Raw genomic sequence first — 20990 nt, 5'->3', positions numbered from 1 at the left:
CATATTAAACATAAAATCAAAATATGATTTTGAAAAAAAATAAGCACAAATATGGCCTTGGAAAAGAGAATTATAATAATGATGGTGTTTCTTTGCGGTTGTGTGACTTAAAATAAATGGAAATATAATTTCGTCAATAGCTGCAAAAAAAATAAAAAAATACATAAAAAGACCCTCAAATATAAACCGTTAAATACACAATACATGCTTGATACACATAATTTAGCTGTAATTTTAAAATCTAAGTGTGAAAAATGGTGGCAATAACAGCTCTAAAATAAAGATTTTTTTTTAACCAAGGAATAAAAATATAAGAGGCATGTTACATACAAATTAAATATAACAAAACAAACATAAAATAATAAATTGTTGCAGATGTCAGGTCACTTTTTTATGCCACCCAAAAACTAGTAGAAAATAATTGAATTACACTTTTTTCTTTTTGTTTGTCTAATTGCCATCAAAAACATCTCGGTAATAGAAAATACAATATACTGTATATGACGTAGAAATTATGAATACAATAACATTTCAAACAATATTGCAAATCTCATGTCACTTTTGACTTTATTTAATAAGACTTTTTGTGACGAGTATTCATGTTAGTCGGTAAAGATGTATAAAGTTAATTTGTATGTCACGAGCTCATGCATTTTGGACTTTTGCATGCACGGAAAAAAAATGGCATTCAAGAAGTTGAAAAATGTCACCGAAAAAAAAAAAAAAAAAAAAAAAAGGGAGCATATTGGAAACAAGTATTACCTTTTGTTCTGCTGCAGACTTGAGGACTGGGCTGCACAATCTGTGCTGCGTGGCCCCATTCCAACAACTCCAACTTGCATCCAAGTGCAGGGAACGAGCCTGTCTGGAAGTGCAAAAATTCCCCCTCATCCTAAAACTAATGTTTGGATTTTTTTTTTTTTCACCATAAATAATTCCATCAAATAAATGCCTTTTGCTTTTCCCCCGGTCATTTATTTATTCATTTCATTCTGGTCTGCTGCCAATGATACAAGCTCGTCGCAGAACACAAACACGACTTCACGAAGATTTCGATCCATAAAGAGTTAGAATGTGTTCACCAATTTGTGACATAATGCAGTCAAAAGTCCCTCGGAAAAAAAAATCATGTCATTGCATATTAACGTGGTTCCCCTTTTTGAGACATGTGACACGTGATGATGATGTTAATAATAAATCCCCTCTCAAGCCAATGGATGACAACAATAACAACGTAAAATCTTTCACATAACACTGTTTTGAAATTTACAATAATTCTATCATATATTATCCACTGTCAATAAATAGGCTCAAATAAATAAATAAATAATACATAATCATAATTTACATCCACCCGATTAGAACACTATTTACTCCACAGTCTCTCTCTCACACACACACACTTTATTTTGTAATCTTTTTTTTTGTAATTTTTTTTTTTTTTGGGGGGGACCAATTTAGATGAAATGTTTTGACCATTGTGTTATTATTTTTTTTAACGATTGCCTTGCATAGCTTAATTGCCATTGTATTGCTCGATCCCAATCTCTCGTAATAGAATCCCCAAATCAGTATAAACGTGCGTCTTGAACGAATTCCGGACATTTCAATTCACTTCTGTCTGTACAAAGTTTGTTGTGCTTCGGAGTCAAAAGTGCAGACTTTTGATGAACTTAACTGAGGGGGAAAGAAGAAGAATCTTTTTTTTTTTTTTTTTTTTTTTGGGGGGGGGGGGTGTCAAAATGAGAGTTTCTGTATCTTAATTGTGGTAGGGGGCGTTGAGCTCCCCCTGCGCTTGGAAGGACTGGCCGCGGACGTGCAGATCGTACGGGTAGCGGCCCTCCGGGGCCACTCTGTACACGGAGCCGTGCGCCAGGGCCGCGCGCCCGGGTGCGCCGCAGTAGCGCACCCCGTAGTGGTGGCCCCCCTTGCCGTAGTCCGGCGGCTCGTCGTGCTTGAAGGAGAAAATGCCGTTCCGGTTGACGGGCGGACTCAGCGGACTCTCGAAGTGCGGGCTCCCGGCCTCCGGGGACGCGTAGGCCGGCTCGTAGGCGCCGGAGTAGCCGTAGTGGCGGAAGGGCTTGGCCGGGTCCGCCGGGCCGGAGCTGCCGTGGCCGGCGGGCGCGCTCGCCTCGGAGCCCGGGTAGGCGGAGGAGGAGTACAGCGGGTCGTACGGAGGCCTCCCGGAGAACACCACCTCCCCGTTGTGGTCGGTGAGGAAGTTGCGGGCGTTGAGCTGCAGGCAGCCGGCCACCAGGTTGGTGGTGGGCTGCGATAATCCTTTGCAGAGGGTCTGCACAAACGCCAGGAGGTCGGGTCTCTTTCCGGCGCTCAGGGTCTCGGACAACGCCCAGATGTAGTTCTTGGCCAGGCGCAGGGTCTCGATTTTGGACAGCTTTTGCGTTTTGGAGTAGCAGGGCACCACTTTGCGGAGGCTCTCCAAGGCGGCGTTGAGGCCGTGCATGCGGCTCCTCTCCCGGGCGTTGGCCTCCTGCCGCCGCAGCCGGGAGCGGTCGCGCGGCTCCTTGGTGGCCTTCTTCTTCCGGGGGCCGCGCTTCTTGCGGAGGAGGCCGCTGTCGTCCTGCTCGTAGTCCCGGTCCGAGGAGGCGGCGTCGTCCCCGGCGGACCTGCAAGGCTCCTCCTCGTCCTCGTCCTCGTCGTCGTCGTCGTCGGCGCGGAGGTGGCGAAGGCGAGGGGAGGGTCGATCCTCGGGCGCACCTGCGCGGGGGTAACCGGCACCGAAGCGTGGCTCACACATCGCCTGCGCGTCCTCGAACGGCAGAGTCAACATACTTCCAGCTAAAACAATTAGAAAATAATAATAATAAGCATCATAAAAAGTATTTTTAAGGTTCCGACTTAATTATCCTGTAATTCCTCCCATGAGGAAAACTTACTGGCAGGCGTCTTTGCAAAAGCACTCAAAACTCTAGATGCACACACGCACACAAAAAGACAACTCACCGTGCAGGGGGGGTGGGGGTGGAGGGGGGGGGGGGGGTCTCAGCGTGCAGCCTGCATGTTCCCAAACCTCCTCTCGCTCCTGCACACCCCCCAAAAAAAATATGATGACAAGAACACACTCAGCCTTCCTCTCTCTTCCTCCTCCTCTTCTTTCTGCAGGACTGTCTGCCACTGATGCCAGCAGCCGGTATGCATGGTGCTGGTGGTGCCATCTGCCGCTGACGTCTCATGGCAGCGCGGACCACGTGCTCCGCGGGTCCCTGGGGACCCTCCTGCACGGCGCGTGCAGAGCAGGAGGGAGACGATAACAAGCAAGAAGCAAGCAAATGACAGAATTCATGCCTGTGTGCGTTGTCAACAGGTGTACAGTACGTTTGCTCGTGCATGTTAATGTGAAGAAAAAAATGACTTTTACACTGCAGTGAAGTTGTGATATTTGTTAATATCCTAAAAACAAGACCAGTCATACTTTAGTAGCGGTGTTGCCGCATTGCACACCAAGAAATGTTCCCTAATAGCAGTACATCTGATATTGTCATCTCCACTCTACTATGTACACCTCTGAATGGTGTCCATAAAGTGGTTTAAGGTTACACTTGTAACTGTTCTAGATTGATTAGATAATCCATAATCTGAAATGAAAGTTGCACATTTTTATGACTTTTTTGTTGTTGTTGTTGTTGTTGTTCTTGTGTGTTGTGTCTGTAAATAGCACTTGCATTAAAAGCACGCCTTGCAGCGAGAGAATATCATTGCTTGTGTAGTAACTCTGCAAGTCAGTGCGCGATGATAAACACGCGGTGTCACATTTATATGAAGTCGCACGTTTACGAGGGAAAGTAAAAGCAAAAGAAAAATGGCATGAAGGTGGTCCTTCTGTTCACTCCTTGTCGGAGAGACCTTGTAAACGCTTACATACTCAGGTGCACATTTCGCCATAAAAGCACTCAGGAAAACATGCACTGTTTGTTTTCTGCCATCGAGGCTCGATTTTTGGTTGCGGGTGTACCTAATGTTGTGGCCGGTGAGAGTCATTGCTGAGCGAGAAGTAGCATGGAGTGAGGCTTAGCTAATATGTAAATGCTATAAATAGTAGCAACTTCATAATTGTTGTGACTATTATGTATGTAAGTGGTCACTAAAGGTTCATTCAGTTTGAAGTCAGCTGCTAATTGCATTAAAAAGACGATTCTTTAAGGCAAAGTCACATTCAGACGCCGAGTGCCAAACTACAGCAAACCACGTTATTGATGCCACCACTAAAAATCTTTATAATTTCCTATATATGATAGCTTAATCTGTAAATATACAAAAAACAATGATCCTAAAGCACTTAAATACCATTGCAACCTTGACTCATTACTACTTTCCTATTAGCTACAGAGTTTGTCAGTATTTTGTGGTATTACAGAAAGTTTTCCAGCAAATATAATGGATATAAAAAGTCTACACCACGTTTATCGTACACTGTCTGAAATGATCTTGCATTAACACCCACATCCACCACGAGTGCGACTCCCCTACTATCATGCCAAAACCAAACAGTAAGCAGAGCTGCATTGAGTTTTGTTTGATGCACAGATTAGCATCAGCTACCCGCGTTACCTTCGGATAATGCCGAGCTCAGCGAAAATCCGCAAGGAATTGATGCTCACCTACAAATGTTTGTACTCACTAAAAGACGCCACGAGATGGCGCAAAAGCAATATTGCAGTAACGAATGGAGAATAGCTTCAAATAGGCAAATGCGGATCCGTGAATATGTGAAGGATTCACGATACTTGATTGCTTGGTGAAGTTGTCAACACAATGCTAGTGTTTTTGTGCGTGTGTGTGCGTATTTGATGACGTGTCCATGCGCCACATAAACACAGTGTAGTGTATGAAATGCTGCCTCCATGAGTGAAAATGTTTTTATTGTCTTTACGGATGGTTGCTTCTTTGTCCATAAACTGGTCTCCGCATTAGCAAGTCGAAGACCAGTCGCAAGGCTCGGGGGTCCCAGTCGTCATGGTAACGAAAGACACGCTAACAAATTTCAGCAACACGAGAAGTAGGGCGCAAAGTGTGCTGTAAAACTTGCTCTTTGGGATATTTCAACGAAAATACGTCACAGACGTGTTATTAAGACACATGGGAGCTAATTTTCTTCACCACCCCTTCGATAGCGCTGCGCTTTATTCGTCAGATTTTCTTCAAAAATTCTGCTGTGAGTCACATAAATTGAGAGCAGATTTGAGAATGCGGTATGATGATGACGAAGAAGAAGAAGGGGTGTGTTTGCTACCGGAGCTCCTCAGGATTTCAAACATTAAGTGCACCCTGCGGATATATTAAAAAAAAAAAAAAAAAAAAAAAGGCCCGGTGGCAGACTGCCAACACCACACCGGGGGCACAGCTGGCACTTGATATGGCTGTATGCACTCCTCAGTTATGCGGAACACACACACACACACACACACACACACACACACATACACGCGCACGCACACACATCCGCATGCCAGCCAATGACCTTGTTACAAGGAGAATCAATTAAAGCCCAGTATCAATCTTGCTGTATTGGACATTACATGACATGAGGACAAAAAGACATAACTTCATATAAATACAATGCATGTGTTTGTGTGCGCACACACACACACACGCACACACACACCCACCCACAGCGAGAGGAGCATCCGATGAATCCAACTCCCCATCTCATACTAATCAGTCGACTGCACTAATTGCAAATGCAAATATGCAAATTTATATTAATTAATTACTCTGCTAATTAGTTCTCTTGTCTGTTCAGGTAATAAATCACGGTGTGCTCGAGAAGTGGGGGAAGAGAGTGTGAGAGTCATTTTTATTTTTTATTTTTTGCCTTCGGACTGTCTTCGCAAGTGCGAGGTCGCCGGCTGTCAATCACGGAAAAGTGACGCCGTCGCTTTAAGGAGGTGTCACACGTGGTGGTGGGTGGCGGGTTTGGGGGGGCGCTTCTCCAAGACGCCTTCCCCCGCCTGTCAGCGCTTTTAATTATCACATTATCAGCTTTTACGCCGCATTTTTCCTCAATGGATGTCAGCGCCGAGGGGAGTCGGCGTGGGGTGTGAAGCGGCACGGCGGAGTTACCAAGTCAGCAAAAACGGCAAGAAAAAAAAAAAAGATGAAATATGTTGTTTTTTTGTTTTGTTAAAGCTGTCACTATAACAATGGTTCACTCATCACGGCATATTATAGCAAACCCCAGATCCACGGTAAGACGACATCACAGAGGACATCAGCAGTGGCGGCTCGAGCCTGTTTTTATCGGGGTGGCCAGACTGGGTCCGAGGTTATTTTCAGGGGGGCCGGATCGCAATCGTCACTGGGGAGGGAGAGTTTGCTGATCGAAAATTTTGACTGACTCGTCCAAACACATCGCATGTCCAAGCCCAGTTTTGGGGGCAACTGCTCCCCCCCCCCTCAAAACCAACCCCGAGAACTGCCACTGGACATCAGTAATGCCAGAGCAACATCGGTTTTTCCAGAATCGGACCTTCTTGGAGGGAAAAGAAACATTTCATAACTGATAGTTTGGACTGAGCTTCTTCGTTATCAAAATAAATATATGTATTATTATTATTTGTTTTTATTTTTCAATATCTTTATTGATTTTTATTTTTCAAAAACATGATGTATTTTTTTCCAATATATTTATTCATTTCTATTTTACATTTTATTTTTTCTATTAACTTCAGTTTATTTTTAAATGGAATTTATATTGTTGTTATTATTAATTATTATTATGATTATGCAGATTATATGCTTTATTTCCATGATTTATTTAATTAGTATTTTATTCATACAAGCACTGCTAAAAACTGAAAACTAACGTGACCATGCTAAGGTTAGAAAATTTGGCACAAGTACTGCATACAACTTTGAACAGTAATTTGACCATCAATGCTAATACTAACATAACAGTTCTGCGTTTTAAATCGTACGCAGTTTTAAATTTTAGCGTCAACGCGAATGCTAAAATAACATTTCTGGATTGTACATCATGTCATTATAGCCTGCGACAAGTTTTGTACAAGTACCGCACACGACTCTGAAGAGTGACATTAGCATCGATGCTAATGGTAACAATATGGAAAGTCCAGTTAAACGACATACTGTAGCTTAAATCCTCCCCACCACCACTACAAAGGACCAGGAAAAGTAATCTGAGCAATTCCATTTGTGAAGTACGAGGACTGGTTTTTGGAAGTGGTCGCTTTGCAGCACCCTGAAAACCCACCCACCCACCCGCTGGCATCACGGCGGCTGCGGCGGGGAGTGAGGAGCGCCGAGGATTGTGGGAATGATTAGCAGAGGGTCAGGGCCTCCGCTCCACTGGTGTCGTCCAGCTGTGCTGGTCTAACCAATTAGAAGCTCCATATGCTGCTGCACTCGGGCTGGCCACACCTCCCACACTCTCACGCACGCACACGCACACGCACACGCACGCACACACACATACACTGTCTATATGACAATGGAGTTGATGGCAGTCAAGTATTTCCGTGGGTGTGCGGCATTCTGGCGTCATGAATAATGGATGTGTTGTTGAAAATGTAAAGATGTTTGTCGCAAGATGTGCGAGATGTTGCAGAGGGCCGCGGCATTTTATTATTTTTTTCCCCCCCAAAGGCGAACGCAATCTGTTCGCACGCGCTCAATCTGTCGCCACGCCGAACGACAAGATAAATACATTTTATTTTATTATTTTTTTTTTTTTCTGCTAAAGCGTGTCAGTTTCTCATATTTAAGTGAGTTTTGGTAATGATTTTTATGTACAGATTCCATAAAGGCGAGGATGAATTGCAGTGACAACAGCCTAAATGTGTAATAAAACGTGTCGAGATTAAAGGAGACATTTTATGGAAAAAAAATGATGTTTTAATGGCTTGTATATGAATAGTTGGATCTCTGGAATGCCTGCGCACCCATCAAGTGTGAAATTAAACAACCAAGTGAAGCTTTAGTTATCCGCCCCACTGTTACCTCACAGTGGGGGTCATTTACATAATAACCACTCCCACACAGAGTTCTTCACCAAGGGCATGATCAGCGAGGCTCGGCGAAGATTCAGAGAGGCGGCCGAAGAACTATTAGGTCAAAGCCAAAAGGTAAGGAGAGCTGCAGTGATAGAGCAGATTAGTGTTAGCTCAACAGTGTTACCAGCGAAACAAGCTAAAAATAATGCTATAATAATATTCTATTAAATTGTTTACGTGGGGGCATTTGTGTTTGGTGATGTCATGCGCCACACCACTACACTAATTGAGGAGTGTAATTCAACGATTTAGGGTGAATTAGCCAGTGGTGGCTTCACACAAGGTAAGCAGAACTGCATGGAGGCATGACGGATGTAAAGATTAGCGTCATAACAGCGCTGCTTCGGAAATTCTGCACTCTCTTGATTGTTTTGTGAAGAGTCGTCGGGGGTTACATCTACTAAAAGCATTGTTAGCGTCAGTGCTAATGGTAAAAAAGTGCTTGCATAAAAATAGAAGACGCAATGATGTCATACCATTGCAGTCAGATAACGGCACTGAGGTTTGTGTTATTAACATAAATGCTAATGCTAACAAAACAAAGTCTGCCTGGACATACATGGTGTCATTTTCATGTGGAGCAACACTTGTACAAGCACCATACTATTCTGGAAAGTAACCTTAGCATTGTTGCTAATGCTAACACAACATTAAGAGGTGTGCTGGCTTGTCCGCCATCATTCTCCGTATCTGGACCTTTTTCTCCTCCGCTCTTTCTATCTAGCAAAGTTTATCGCCCCGCTTTTTTCGGACTTTTACTGGAATGTGCCATAACGCTGCTGTTCGCTGTCAAGCCGGTCGGCTGTCAGTCGGCGGCCAATGCTAGCTACTCATCCACTAACATATCATGGCGCCTTCTATCGTGCTAAACATTGTAATTAGGAGTTTCTGTCTCTTGAAATGTACCACATTGAAATCTCCCGCTGAGAAGGTCACCACTAAGCTCCACTAATAGAGGGAAAATACCAAATTCCCTGCAGGGACTGGGAAAAAAATAAAAAATTCAGCAAATAATTACAGCCCCCCCAATGAGTGCTTTGTAATTGCGTATAGATGCCGCAAAATGGCGGGCAGCAAAGCACTTAAAAACTGAGCGGATCATAAAGCATCAACACCATACTTCTATCATGTGCACAATCGTGAACCCGTGTTACATAAATTACGTTATTCAGTAGTTAGATTATTCAACATAAACAAACCACCTTCGAGGTTCATCAATAGCATTTGCTACATAGCATACTAGCCCAAAAAACACACTGGCACAAACTGACGTGACATTACATACGGCCAAACAAACGTGCGCTCTAGCACTTGAGAAAAACGTTCTCCTTAAACGCACCTTTAGGGATTTACACAGAATAAGGAAAGTGAGGGAATACAGGCAACTGGTAACAGCAAAGTAGACTACACAGGCTGTTAGTGGCTGCATTGGGAAAGAAGAAAAACTTTCATTTTCATTATTGATTTAACACGAGGCGCCTTCAAGGGCCACCAACAAAACAGGACATCTCAAATGCAGGTGGAAACCCCCCTAGAATCAATCAATTAAGCCGAACAACAACACCAAGGTTCCAGCAGATGGCGCCAAAGTAATACTTTAATTGCTTTGCCCTGAGCACAAAACCGCGGCTAGCGGAGATTTTGAGTGAGGATAGGTTCTCAAATAAATCTGCAAATGTGCGAATACCGTAGTGCAAATATGTAGCGTTTCGCGCTCTGTTTGTTTATGTTGCTGCTCTGCATGTTTTAAAATAGCAGTTGTTTGAAGAATTCTTATTACCATAACATCTACGCTAGTTTCTGTTAGCCTGTCAATAGCATTTCGTGTTACATGTTAACATGAACCTAGCAGACTTTCATTAGATGAAATGATATAGTTTGGTTGAACATTTTGGCGTTGAAAGACATACGATGTTTAATTCTGAGCTTGAAGCAAGCACCCTGTGCCTCCTATTCGTGGAACGAGTGTTTTTGTTTCTTCCAAGTGATGTTATATGATAATCTCTCATTTACAGGCACTATGGAATGCTTAAAAAAAAGTGTGTTTTAACATATTTGAGTGTCATTTTATAGGTGTGACTGTGTTTGAAGTGTATGGGAGGGATACAACTATCCAAAAACTTTTTATTTATTTTTTTACAAATAGTCTAATAGAAATTCACCTATCATGGGTCTGGAACGTAGCAGTGCAGTGTAATTGATGGTGATTATCTATTACAAACCAGTGTCAAACAGTCACATAGTGTAGCTTGAAGTTTCCCCAACTTAGAGAACAAAGAGCTCTCCACTAACTTTTTTTTTTTTTTTTTTTTAAACAAGATGCTGAGATGATTGACAGGCGCTGGCTGCAATGGCGTTTTCTCACCTAATCGACACTCTCGGTGTTGATGTGATGATCACCTTCGCCCTCCTCGCTCCTCATCAAGTGTCCTCCTCCTCCTCCTCTTTTTCTTGTTCAGATAAAAAGTGTGACATCAAGTGAGCGTTTAGTGCCAGGCACACTCTCTTTAGAGGCCGTTAATGAAGTCATGTGATCGTCTTACAAACTTCGCAATGATCCGCTGGCCACATTTGGAAACGGTGCACTTCCCCCATGTAACGTTTAAATAATTCACTTACTAAAAACAATTTTTCTTAACTTTATGTAGAAGTTTTGTATTATTTAAAATATGAAAATACAAATTTGAATACGGATTTACACGGCAACAAGTGGTTGCCACATCCGCTTCACAGTTCTGAGGTTGTTCTTGACATTTTTAGAAGAAAAACGTTTTTTTTGTGTCCCTGTGAGTATATCTACATTGAATTTGAAATCAAAGTAAAATAACATTCTAAGAAAACGCCTCAAACAAATATTCCAGAGGGTGTGTATAATTATAATAATGACTGTACTGAAGTACTGTACAATGACGTTTTCATGAACATGTTGAACATCAAAAGTTGAAAAAGGTTGAAGTGCAACAAAGTTCATTTCCATTAAAAATCCTCCAGTGTGGCCCGGCTGGAAATATCGCCGTGTGACATCACGCCATCTGTCTTTCAACACATTTAGCAAGCGACAGCGACGTGGCGCCGCCGTCTTAAAATGGCTCCCCCACTGATCGCAATTACAAAATGCCAATAGAAAGAGGACATGCGAAAGTGTGCCGTTAGAAATCCTGACGCTAGTCGTCCTAATCCTGACGCTGTTTGATTTGTGGTTGGGACATTTATGGGCAGCGTATAGAAAAGATGCAAGAGAACACACCAGAAATGGCCACTCAGTCACAATATGGAGGACATATAATGGAATACAGTGAACCAAGTGAGACCGAGACCTGTTGCGAATATCAAAAATCCACATGTATTTTACACCCCACAAAAGGTACACAATTGCCTATAGTTGCTACGAGATGGTGGCAAAACACTAGTTTAGTGTAAATAAAGCTCCGCAACTCACTTTATTATAGTTCCTTGACACAAAGGTGACAATACGGTGACGAAGCGATACTTTATTTTGTAACACTGTTGGTGACTGTTGGACACATTGAGCTCCAACAAAGTTGATGGGACGTGAAATGGCAACACGTATGTTGCACAATTCTAGTTCTTCAGTTCAGCGACCATCAAAAGATTGATTTGGGTTATCTTGTCTGAAGAAAAAAAATACACGCAATGCATGGATGAGTGTCGAACAATCTGATAATGAGTGAGACATCAGCAAAGCCTTAAATAAGCGCGTGCGGCTGACAGACTGTGACACTACAACGATGCCACAAGATGGCAGCACAGGATGACTTTTGTGTAAATGAAGCTCCTCAGATCACTTCAACACCAACATACCAGCAGATGGCCCCAAAGCAATATGGTTATCGCTCAAAAATAACGAATAGGTAAATATTTCAACCAATCACGGAGGATTACCCCCAAAAATCCGTGAATAGGAGAATACCAAAGTGCAAAAATGCGGGGGTTCTGTATACATGTACGTATATGTACTGTATGTAGTTTTTCCAAATGTAAACAAGTCTGTCATCCCTGAATAGATTGTGTTCGACCTGAAACAAATTGAAATTAATAAATAAACGCACTCATAAGCAGGTGAGGAGAATGCAAAGCCAGGCAAAGACCCGATTGGCTGAAACTGGGGGGGAAAGGGCGGGGCGCACAAGGACATGATAAGTAAGCAAGGATCAATCAATGCGATGATATAGAATAGTGCACTTCAACAAACGGGGAACAAAAAGGGAGATCTTACGCGGATGTCAGAAGACGGGATGAATTCTGGATGGAAGTTGGATCGGGATGGGGGTCTTCCCTGCCGCCATGGTGGGGGGGTCGAGAGTTGGCGGGCAACCCCCGTCTCCAACCTGACAAGCTCGCAGGAAGTAAACGCTCGTCTGCCAACAGAAGCACACCCTCCCTTCTGGAGGGGTCGTTCCCCTCACTCCGTCGATAGGAGCTCGCCTCTAAAAAAAAAACTTGAGCCAAGTCACAAATGCACGCGCACGCACAAATTGAATTATCCCATTCCGTGACGTCTCGTGTACATGTTGCACACGTAGAGGACGTCAGTCATGTTCTCTCTAAGGCACACATGAAAACTGTGACAGGGCTCGAAAATGACAATCTTTTCAATGCAAGAACACACGACAGAGCAACTACTAAAAACACAAACATTTGAGCAAGAAAAAGACATGAGATAAATAAGAAAAATGGAAAAAAGAAATGGAAAAAAAATCTCAAATTAGTTTTTTTTAATGTTCCAATGTAAATGTCATTTGCAAATGACAAAAAAAAACATTGTACACTATTTTTCTAAACGCACTAGTAAAGTGAAACTAAGGAAAATAAAGAAATTTAAGAAAATTGTATAATCATCAAAAGTATATTTGAAAAAAGTTCCAATGTAAATATATAATATAAATTCAATTTTTATATTTTTTTCAAAAACACTGGTAAACTAAAGGGGAGGAAATTATATATATATATATATATATATATATATATATATATATATATATATATATACACACACACACAGTATATATATTTTTTAAAGCTTTGAAATTAAGAAAATTGTAAAAAAAAAAATTAATAAAAACCCTAAATTTAGGTAAAACTCACAAAATGTTTCAATATGAAAACCATACTCAATTAAAAATGCCCAATTTTTATATTTGAACATTTGAAAACCCTACTAAACTAAAATAATAATCAGCTAGAATAAACATGACCCATTCACACACCCACGTACGTAAATGCAGTGAAATGAGTTCATCCTCAAGAAAAGAAAAAAAATATATGCATACACAGTAACTGGTGTCAAACCCAAGGCCTGGGGGCCACATCTGGCCTGCCGCATCACTTCATGTGGCCCAGTACAGCAATTAAAGTGCAGAGTTCATGTTTTATGCTAAATACGTTTGCTCTTCTCATACAATTTTTCTTTACTTTTAACAGATATTACACGCATTTTTCACCAAATACCTTCTTGACAACATAAACAATAGTTGTATACATAATATTTGTGTGCCACAATTTTTCACTTCTGTTTTCAAATTCAAAAGTATTTGACAATAAATAGCCATGGCAATTGTTTAGATGAAATCATATGGTGAGGTACATGTACAGTCATAAGAGCCCTCTGAGAAAAAAACATAACTATGACGTGGCCCTTGACAAAAATGAGTTTGACACCCCTTAGTAAAGACTATACTGTCAAGATTGGTGCCACACACACACACAAAAAAGAGAACGACAAGACCAACACACACATGCAGTGAAAGGAGCTCATCCTGTAATTTTTCATGCCAAATTGTCTCTGAAAATAAAAAATAAAAAAGTGGGATGTCAACGCTCATCCCACACAAAGTTAGATGGACAGGAACACAAACCCATAAGTGTAACAGAAGGACAGACTGGCAGAGAACACCTTCTCTCGCCATCCCTCCTCTTCCTCCAGCAAGCAGGAGATGCACACTGGAGCTCCAGGACAGGAGGTGGGGTGGAGCACCAATACAAACACACACACACACACACACACACACACACGGATGGATGGATGGAGCGCCATTGCACATGTAAAGCAGCAACGTCGGGTGTGAAATATGTGTTTGCTTTATTAAGCGTGCAAAGGATAAAGCAAGTGAGCTCACTTCCATATAAGATAAGTGCGTGCGTGCGTGCGTGTGTGTATGGGGGGGGGGGGGGGGGGGGGGGGTAATACAGGAACACACACACACTGCTAGCATGTCTGGAATGAAGCGTACAAGCTCATTTGCACATCTAACTTGCGAGCAGATTGACTATTAAATAGAGTAATGGTGCAAAACAAAGGCTCCGTAAATCAGTGGCGAGCCAGAAGAAGAAGAAAAAGAAGAAGAAGAAAAGGTGGTGGTGGGATCCTTGTCATGCTGCAGGGGCCGCCAGCCTAATAGAAGAAGTGTTTTCCAGTGCAAACACCGGCTTTTAGGGGAACAGCTGGCATGTAATTGAATTAACTTGGGCCTTCTGCTTGTCGGCCTCCGTCGTCTCCGCACAGCAACATGAATATGCATGCGGACCACTTTGGGTTGTTGTGAAGTGTGGCTTATCTAGTGTGTTCTAATGCGGTGATTCTCAAAGTCTGGTGCTACATTGGCTCCCTCTAGTGGTAAACAAAATAATCACTGCCCAGGTACAGTTCAGTGGTATTTACCTTTTTAGTCCCCTACACTTGCATTTGATCTTTAAGAATTCTGTTTAAGCTTTTATTTAGGTAATTTTTTTTTAAATTCAACTTTTATGAGCAGCGCATTTCAATTGAAGCCTAGTAACATTTTTGGTTTAATTGTCCTATATTTCAGCACAGTGTTGTTAAAACGTTGCATAAATTACAGTGGTTGAAAATAATATACTTTTTGGGAATAAAGCTTTCTAATTTTTAATAAACACTTAGGCCCACTATGCTACAGTATTCAGATTTTGTTTTCAGGATTGTGGTACTTGGAGTGCCAAAGTATTTTATGTATTTATTTATTTTTAATGGTACTCGGCGTGCAAAGTTTGTGAACCACTGCTCTATTTTGACAGGTTGCATGAGCGAGGCCCTCCAGCCTACCTTGGAGAATAATATCACAAGTGCATCACTGCTAGGAGGAGCAATACTGACTGGAGGAAAGCCTGCCGACCTCTGAGGAATTTATTTGGCTTTTTAAGTGCAACAGCGACATCCAGTGGACTGTACATGACAACTACATAAAGCCCCCCCGCAAAAAAAAAAAAAAAAAAAAAAAAACGCATGAGCAAACAGTAAAAAATAAACTCACTGAATACTATTGGGGGGAAACGTTTGACACAAATTACTGGTTCAAACTTTTTTTAAAGATATTTTTCGTGTTTAAAAACATTGACTGTATTCGGAAAAAAATTGTAGCAAAATAATTACAGTGCACACATGCATATGCACACCCCGAGCACCCGCCCCACCCTGGCACCTCCTCCCACAGGCTATGAAAAGTATACACACCCCTGTTCAAATGCCAGGCTTTTTGAGCTATTCAAAAAATGAGACCAAGAAAAATTACTTTAAACTTAAAACACTTTTTCCATAATTATTGTGACCAAAACCTGTAAACCTTGGTTGGAATTAAACAAATATATATATATATATATATATATATATATATATATACAATATGGTAAGTAGAATTTTACCACCCTGACCAGGTTTCTTATTTTCTCATCAATTTTGGAGGGACGTCCAGTTCTTGGTAATGGCACTGCTGTGCTATATTTTTCCCATATGGTGACGACGGTCATCACTGTGTTCCAAGGGTATTTAATGCCTTGGTAATTCTTTTGTACCCTTCTCCTGACTGATACCCTGGAACAATGAGATCCCTCTGATGCTGTGGAAGCTCACTGTTGACCATGGCTTGTGCTAATATGTGACTACACAAATGCAAAGAAAAGCCTCCTAGAACATCTGAACTTGATTTGGGGTTAATCAGCGGTGTTTTAAATGGTGGCAAGTGTGTGCTGACTTCCATTTAACACGAGCTTGAAGACAATTGGTAAACTCTGATCACAGCCACATCCCCAGTTACAAGAGGGTGTGCCCACTTATGCAACCACATCTCAGTTGATATTTCATTTTCTTTTTTCAAATCGAGTTGTATTCTGTAGCTTATAAATCAAAATGGTGGAAATTTTTAAAATGCTTTATCTTGGTCTCATACCATAAAAACCTGGGATATGAACAGGGGTGTGTCGACTTAATATGTCCAGGGGCTGACATTTTTACTTAATGTTAAATAAAATGAAATTAAAGTTTTGTTGTTTTTTTTTAAATCGAAGAACTCAAAGAACAGTTTTAAGTCTGGATCAAGACCTCCTTTATCTAGATGCACCAAAATTGACTAGGTTATTTTATGACCCATACTTCAACGCTTGACAAAATTTAATAGGGACTATTTAGCAGTATTAAGTTCTGACCTATCTTACATTGGAAAAACAGTCATAGGTTGTAAAATCCAACCAAAATGTGACCAAAAGACATTTTCCGTACCTGTCGCAGCAGACGAGTCCTCTAACGTCCACCTGAGTGAGATGACAAAATTAGGAATGAAGAAACGCTGACATGATCTGAGCCCTTTGAGTCCACTTTATTGACACAGCTGTGCAGTCACATAGCATGGTGGCACACACACGCTGCCGCAATAGAACAGTGACACACACGCTTGCATGCACACACTCTCAACTCGCACAAGCACTCAATCACTTCATTCGGAGATTGGGTGGACTGTTTGGCATCCATCTTGTAGTTTTGTTTTCAATCAATCAATAATATTCAAGTAACCCTCCTACATTTAAGTAGTTTAACCCTTATGAAGTCCTTTCAATAGCCTAACGCCCTTGTACCTAACAGACAACAACAACAAAAAATAAAATAAAGAAAGAAAAGGAACTATTGAGCAGATATTTTTCCCATTGCATCCAATGTAGGCACAAATAGATTGTTACGTGGTCAAACTGTTTTAACTTGCTGCCATGCTGGTCATACAAGCGCAGAAAATATATAAATTAAGTTGCCCACCGTATAGTGAGTAAAAATAAACATTGAACAGAGCAAAAACATTTGTTAAAAAAAAGGGGGAAATTACATAAACTTGGGAAAAAAATTAATGTGAAAGGGGTGCATATGATTGACATACTGTATGTGAAAAAGGGGGGAAAAAATAATACCCTTAAAAAAATGTGGAAATGGGGGAACGTTGTACATTAAAAAATGTGAAGCGGCAGAAAAAAAAATAACCCTTGGGTAAAAACAGCTAAAGAAATTTCTCAAACACTATGTAGAAAAGTGAAAATACATTGAGAAAAAAGTGAAAAGGGGAGGAAAAGGAAGTTGAAAAATGTGAGAGAAAATGAAACAATGCAAAAATGAGGGTGGGGGGGGGGGGGTGGAGACTTATGAAAAAAATGAAGTTGTACAAACTGACCTACTGGAGATATGAAAGTGGAAAACCCTCATTGCAGACTTTTTATTTTTAAATTTCACCATTATCTAACAAACAGCAACAAACATTTCAGTAGCAAGGCACCCTGGTAGAAAACCGTTTAAAAGGTGTGAAACGTTGCTGCATGCTTTGAATGGTTGAAACCTAGCGTCATCTGTTGAACCAATATCTATATGAAGAAAGGATTGCATTATCCAGCCATCTATCCATAAATTTTCTGAACCGCTGAGAACAAATGTTGGTTTTTGTATTGTAAAAAAATTAAAAAAAACAGACAAATAACTAGTATGTTAAAAATCTGACCAGTATTATTTTAAAAAAGCCAAAAATGGCTTGAAAGGAAAAAAAATGAATGGCACAAAATGTTCTGAAAGGCTCTCTTAAGGGTTAAGACTATTTGAATGTTATCTAATATGTTACACAGTCCGGCACATCTCGACACGCGCGCGCACACACACACACACACACACGCACACACACACACACACACACACACACGCACACGCACACGCACACACACACACACACACACACACACACACACACACGCACGCACTCACTCACACACAAATCAGAGCAGGTCACAGTGAGGAGATCAGAAATACACTAGGTATTTTCCAGTGTTGATTTTTTAAAAACCTTGCACACTTTTTACATCCACCTGACCTCGAGAGATTTGAGATCAGTCGTCTAAGATTGAAGGGGAGTCGGAAGGGGGATGGGGGGGACAAATAGTTGCAAAAACACCACGTGGAGAAGAAATACAGCCATGATGTCGACGCCGCCTGCTAAATGTGCTGTACAGCAACAGCGTGCGAAAGCAGAAACAGGCTACTCGATGACGTCACAAGCAAGCATTTGTTCGAAGCGCGTGGGTGGAAGTTACAGTTTTAAAAATGAACAAAATTCACATCGTTCCAGCAACGTAGCTTACAAACAGGTCATAGGAACACGACGAAAAATGGAAATGTTTAAAGAAAGAAAAAAAAAAAAAAAGAGGGAAAGAATAACATTGGACAAAGCAACACACTACACAACTGAAAAAGCACCACAAATAAATTAAAAAGTATGTAACAAAGGAGAAAATTTGAATATATTCAAGTAAACCTACTATTTCTTAAAGACCCTGTATAGTGAATTGTTTCCAAATATATTATACATTTGAAGATATCTGCAAAGACTGAGTACTATGTCGTACTTGATGCGCAACGTCATGTGACCAAACCAGAAAACAAGTGGTGGACTGATGACATGGTTTGTACCCAAATTTGGTAGATTATATTTTATTTTTTTAATTTGCTGCTATTTTCAGAAAAAAAGTTAAATACATGTATATCATTTATTATTGCCTATATGATACAAGAAAACAAATGAAGAATAAACATTGTAGAGAGTATTTTCATCTTGGGTAGCTCTTAAAGACATCTTGTACCAAACAAAGACATTGTAGACTTTTCATATTTCTACAGGTGCTTCTTCCGGGTCGCCTGCCGTAGGGCTCCGCCAGTGGCCCAGCCGGAAGAAAGTGCTAAAGTTGGTTGTGCATAACGCCTCTCGTGCAGAAATGGCATTCAACTGCTTTTCACCATTTCAGATTTCCTAACGTTTTAGGGGCTGGCTAAAAATGGCACCCAGTAACTCACATGGGCGCACGGCAGGAGTTAATCATTCAAATTTGGCAGGCTTGTTAGCAACACTCTACTCTGAGGTCTCTCGTATTTACAAGACGTTTTTATTTGCACCTTACAGGGACTTTAAGTGGACTAAATAAAACAATGTGGAAAAGTCAATCGTAAAAAAAAAAAAAAAAAAAACATTTTAGGAGACAAAACTCAAAAAAACGTATCAAATTAAAATAGGACTACACTAAAGTGGACTAAACTAATGGAAGGGGGGAGAAAAAAAGGGAAATGAAGGGAAAAGATTGAATAAAAAAACTTTAAAGACTAAATCAACAAAACAAAGCAAAACTTTTTTTTAAAGAAATAAATGGGGAAAATTTGAGAAAAGGGAACAATGAATATAAAGAATAACAAAGAAACCCACTATATTAATGAGAATATGAGGATAAGTGGTACGGAAAATGGATGAAGTTAAAAAAAACTTGAAAAAGAGTGAAAGAATAACAAAGTGGGGAAAAAGGGACAAAATTGTGACCTACAAAAGTGGACTTGGTAAAACCAATTTCAAGTGAAAAAACAGAAAATCAGATTTGTTTTAAATGTGAAAAAACCGACGTTTTATGATAATTAAAAAAAAAAAAAAGCAGGTGGGGGAAATTTACATTTTGCGGGGGGGCGGGGAATCCAACGAAGCGACCCCACAACAGTATATGACAAGAATAAACAAAAGTAAAATAAATTAAACTCACTGGCCGATGAAAAAAGGCAAAGAGGAATAGAATTGTTACAGCACAAAAAGAGCACATAAAACATCAACAGGTTGCAGAAACAATGACGGCTGGTTCCTACAGGCGCGGTTACATGTGCAGTAAGAGGCACACAGGTAAAGAGAAAAGTCGCTTTTCACAGCACATTATGTCGCTTTCTTATAAAAAACATGAGTGCATGTCAAACAGAAGAACGGCTCCCAAATAATCCACAAGGTTCTCTCTCATTCCTCGAAGGTTAGTTGTTAAATTCTCCCTTTTTAGATATAGTTTTCCCTCAAAGATGCACATCACATGCCAACATCTTGGCACTATGGGTTTATACCAAAATAAAATTGCACAATTATGTAAATATGGGAATGCAAATACTGCCCATTTCTCACACTCTTAACTACAAGTATACATGTAGAATAACAGCGAAAGTGGAGATTTGTTATTTTACATCTGCTCAACAAGCAATATTTGACTTATATTTGCAGCGTGGCGGAGAAAAAAAGCAGGACATTTTAAAAGACGCTTTGCTACAGCACAAAAACACAACAAGGCATCGAGAAGAACAGAAACGCTAAACAAAACATGCAGTATATTTAAAAAAAGTTTTTGTGACAATATCTTTCATTAAATCCACGCCGTTGTGTTTGCAATAAGAGCCATTTACATTAAAAGCAAAATTAAAGGTACAAAAAGAACGATAAAGCACAGGGAAGACACCAAAAAAAAAAAAAGACATTTCACAGAGCCTAAAACTATAGAGAACTCCAAATTAAATGCTGTAAAGCCATCCAGTCTAAAGGGAGACAACAACAGGAGTGTGGCGGTATTATGTACAGTCCAAACAAACGAGACGCTTAAGGATGTGAAGGCGTCAGTTAGTTTCTCGGTTTCCTGCAGGGAGCGACAAAGTCCTACTGATTGGCAACCCATCCCCACCCCCCACCTCAGGTATTCAAGGCGCTGCGATTCTCATTCCGTAGTGATCTCCGCTGTGTGCAGGGACAAAATAGAAAAAGTGAGTTTTGATTAGGATGCTGAGCAAACAAGTTGAATGTTAGAAAAATTGAGGAAAATGGCAAATTCAACACAATCTGT

General features: G+C 40.8%; 2 protein-coding genes across 5 annotated transcripts in view; both read right to left on the bottom strand.

Moving 5' to 3' along the window:
- Positions 1–1759: 1759 nt before the first annotated feature.
- On the bottom strand, positions 1760–2791 carry LOC133411821 (neurogenic differentiation factor 6-B-like). Its single transcript, XM_061694528.1, has one exon. It carries the CDS (start codon positions 2789–2791, stop codon positions 1760–1762), a length of 1032 nt encoding a protein of 343 aa, XP_061550512.1.
- Positions 2792–16647: 13856 nt separating this feature from the next.
- Positions 16648–20990, bottom strand: part of pde1cb (phosphodiesterase 1C, calmodulin-dependent b) — a 100503-nt gene continuing 96160 nt past the window's right edge. For all 4 annotated transcript variants that reach the window (XM_061693862.1, XM_061693863.1, XM_061693865.1 and 1 more), the window contains one exon: positions 16648–20884. In XM_061693862.1, the coding sequence (XP_061549846.1) occupies positions 20865–20884 (20 nt within the window). In that variant the 3' untranslated portion in view covers positions 16648–20864. The remainder of the gene's footprint in view (positions 20885–20990) is intronic.

Source organism: Phycodurus eques, chromosome 13, assembly GCF_024500275.1.
Source record: "Phycodurus eques isolate BA_2022a chromosome 13, UOR_Pequ_1.1, whole genome shotgun sequence".
Lineage (NCBI taxonomy): Eukaryota > Metazoa > Chordata > Actinopteri > Syngnathiformes > Syngnathidae > Phycodurus > Phycodurus eques.
The sequence above is the reverse complement of the archived record's forward strand: the minus strand, read 5'-3'. Positions and strand labels throughout refer to the sequence as shown.

Bases quoted from the DNA above. Each gene is read 5' to 3' on its own strand.
- LOC133411821 (XM_061694528.1), bottom strand. From the start codon at position 2,791: ATGTTGACTCTGCCGTTCGAGGACGCGCAGGCGATGTGTGAGCCACGC.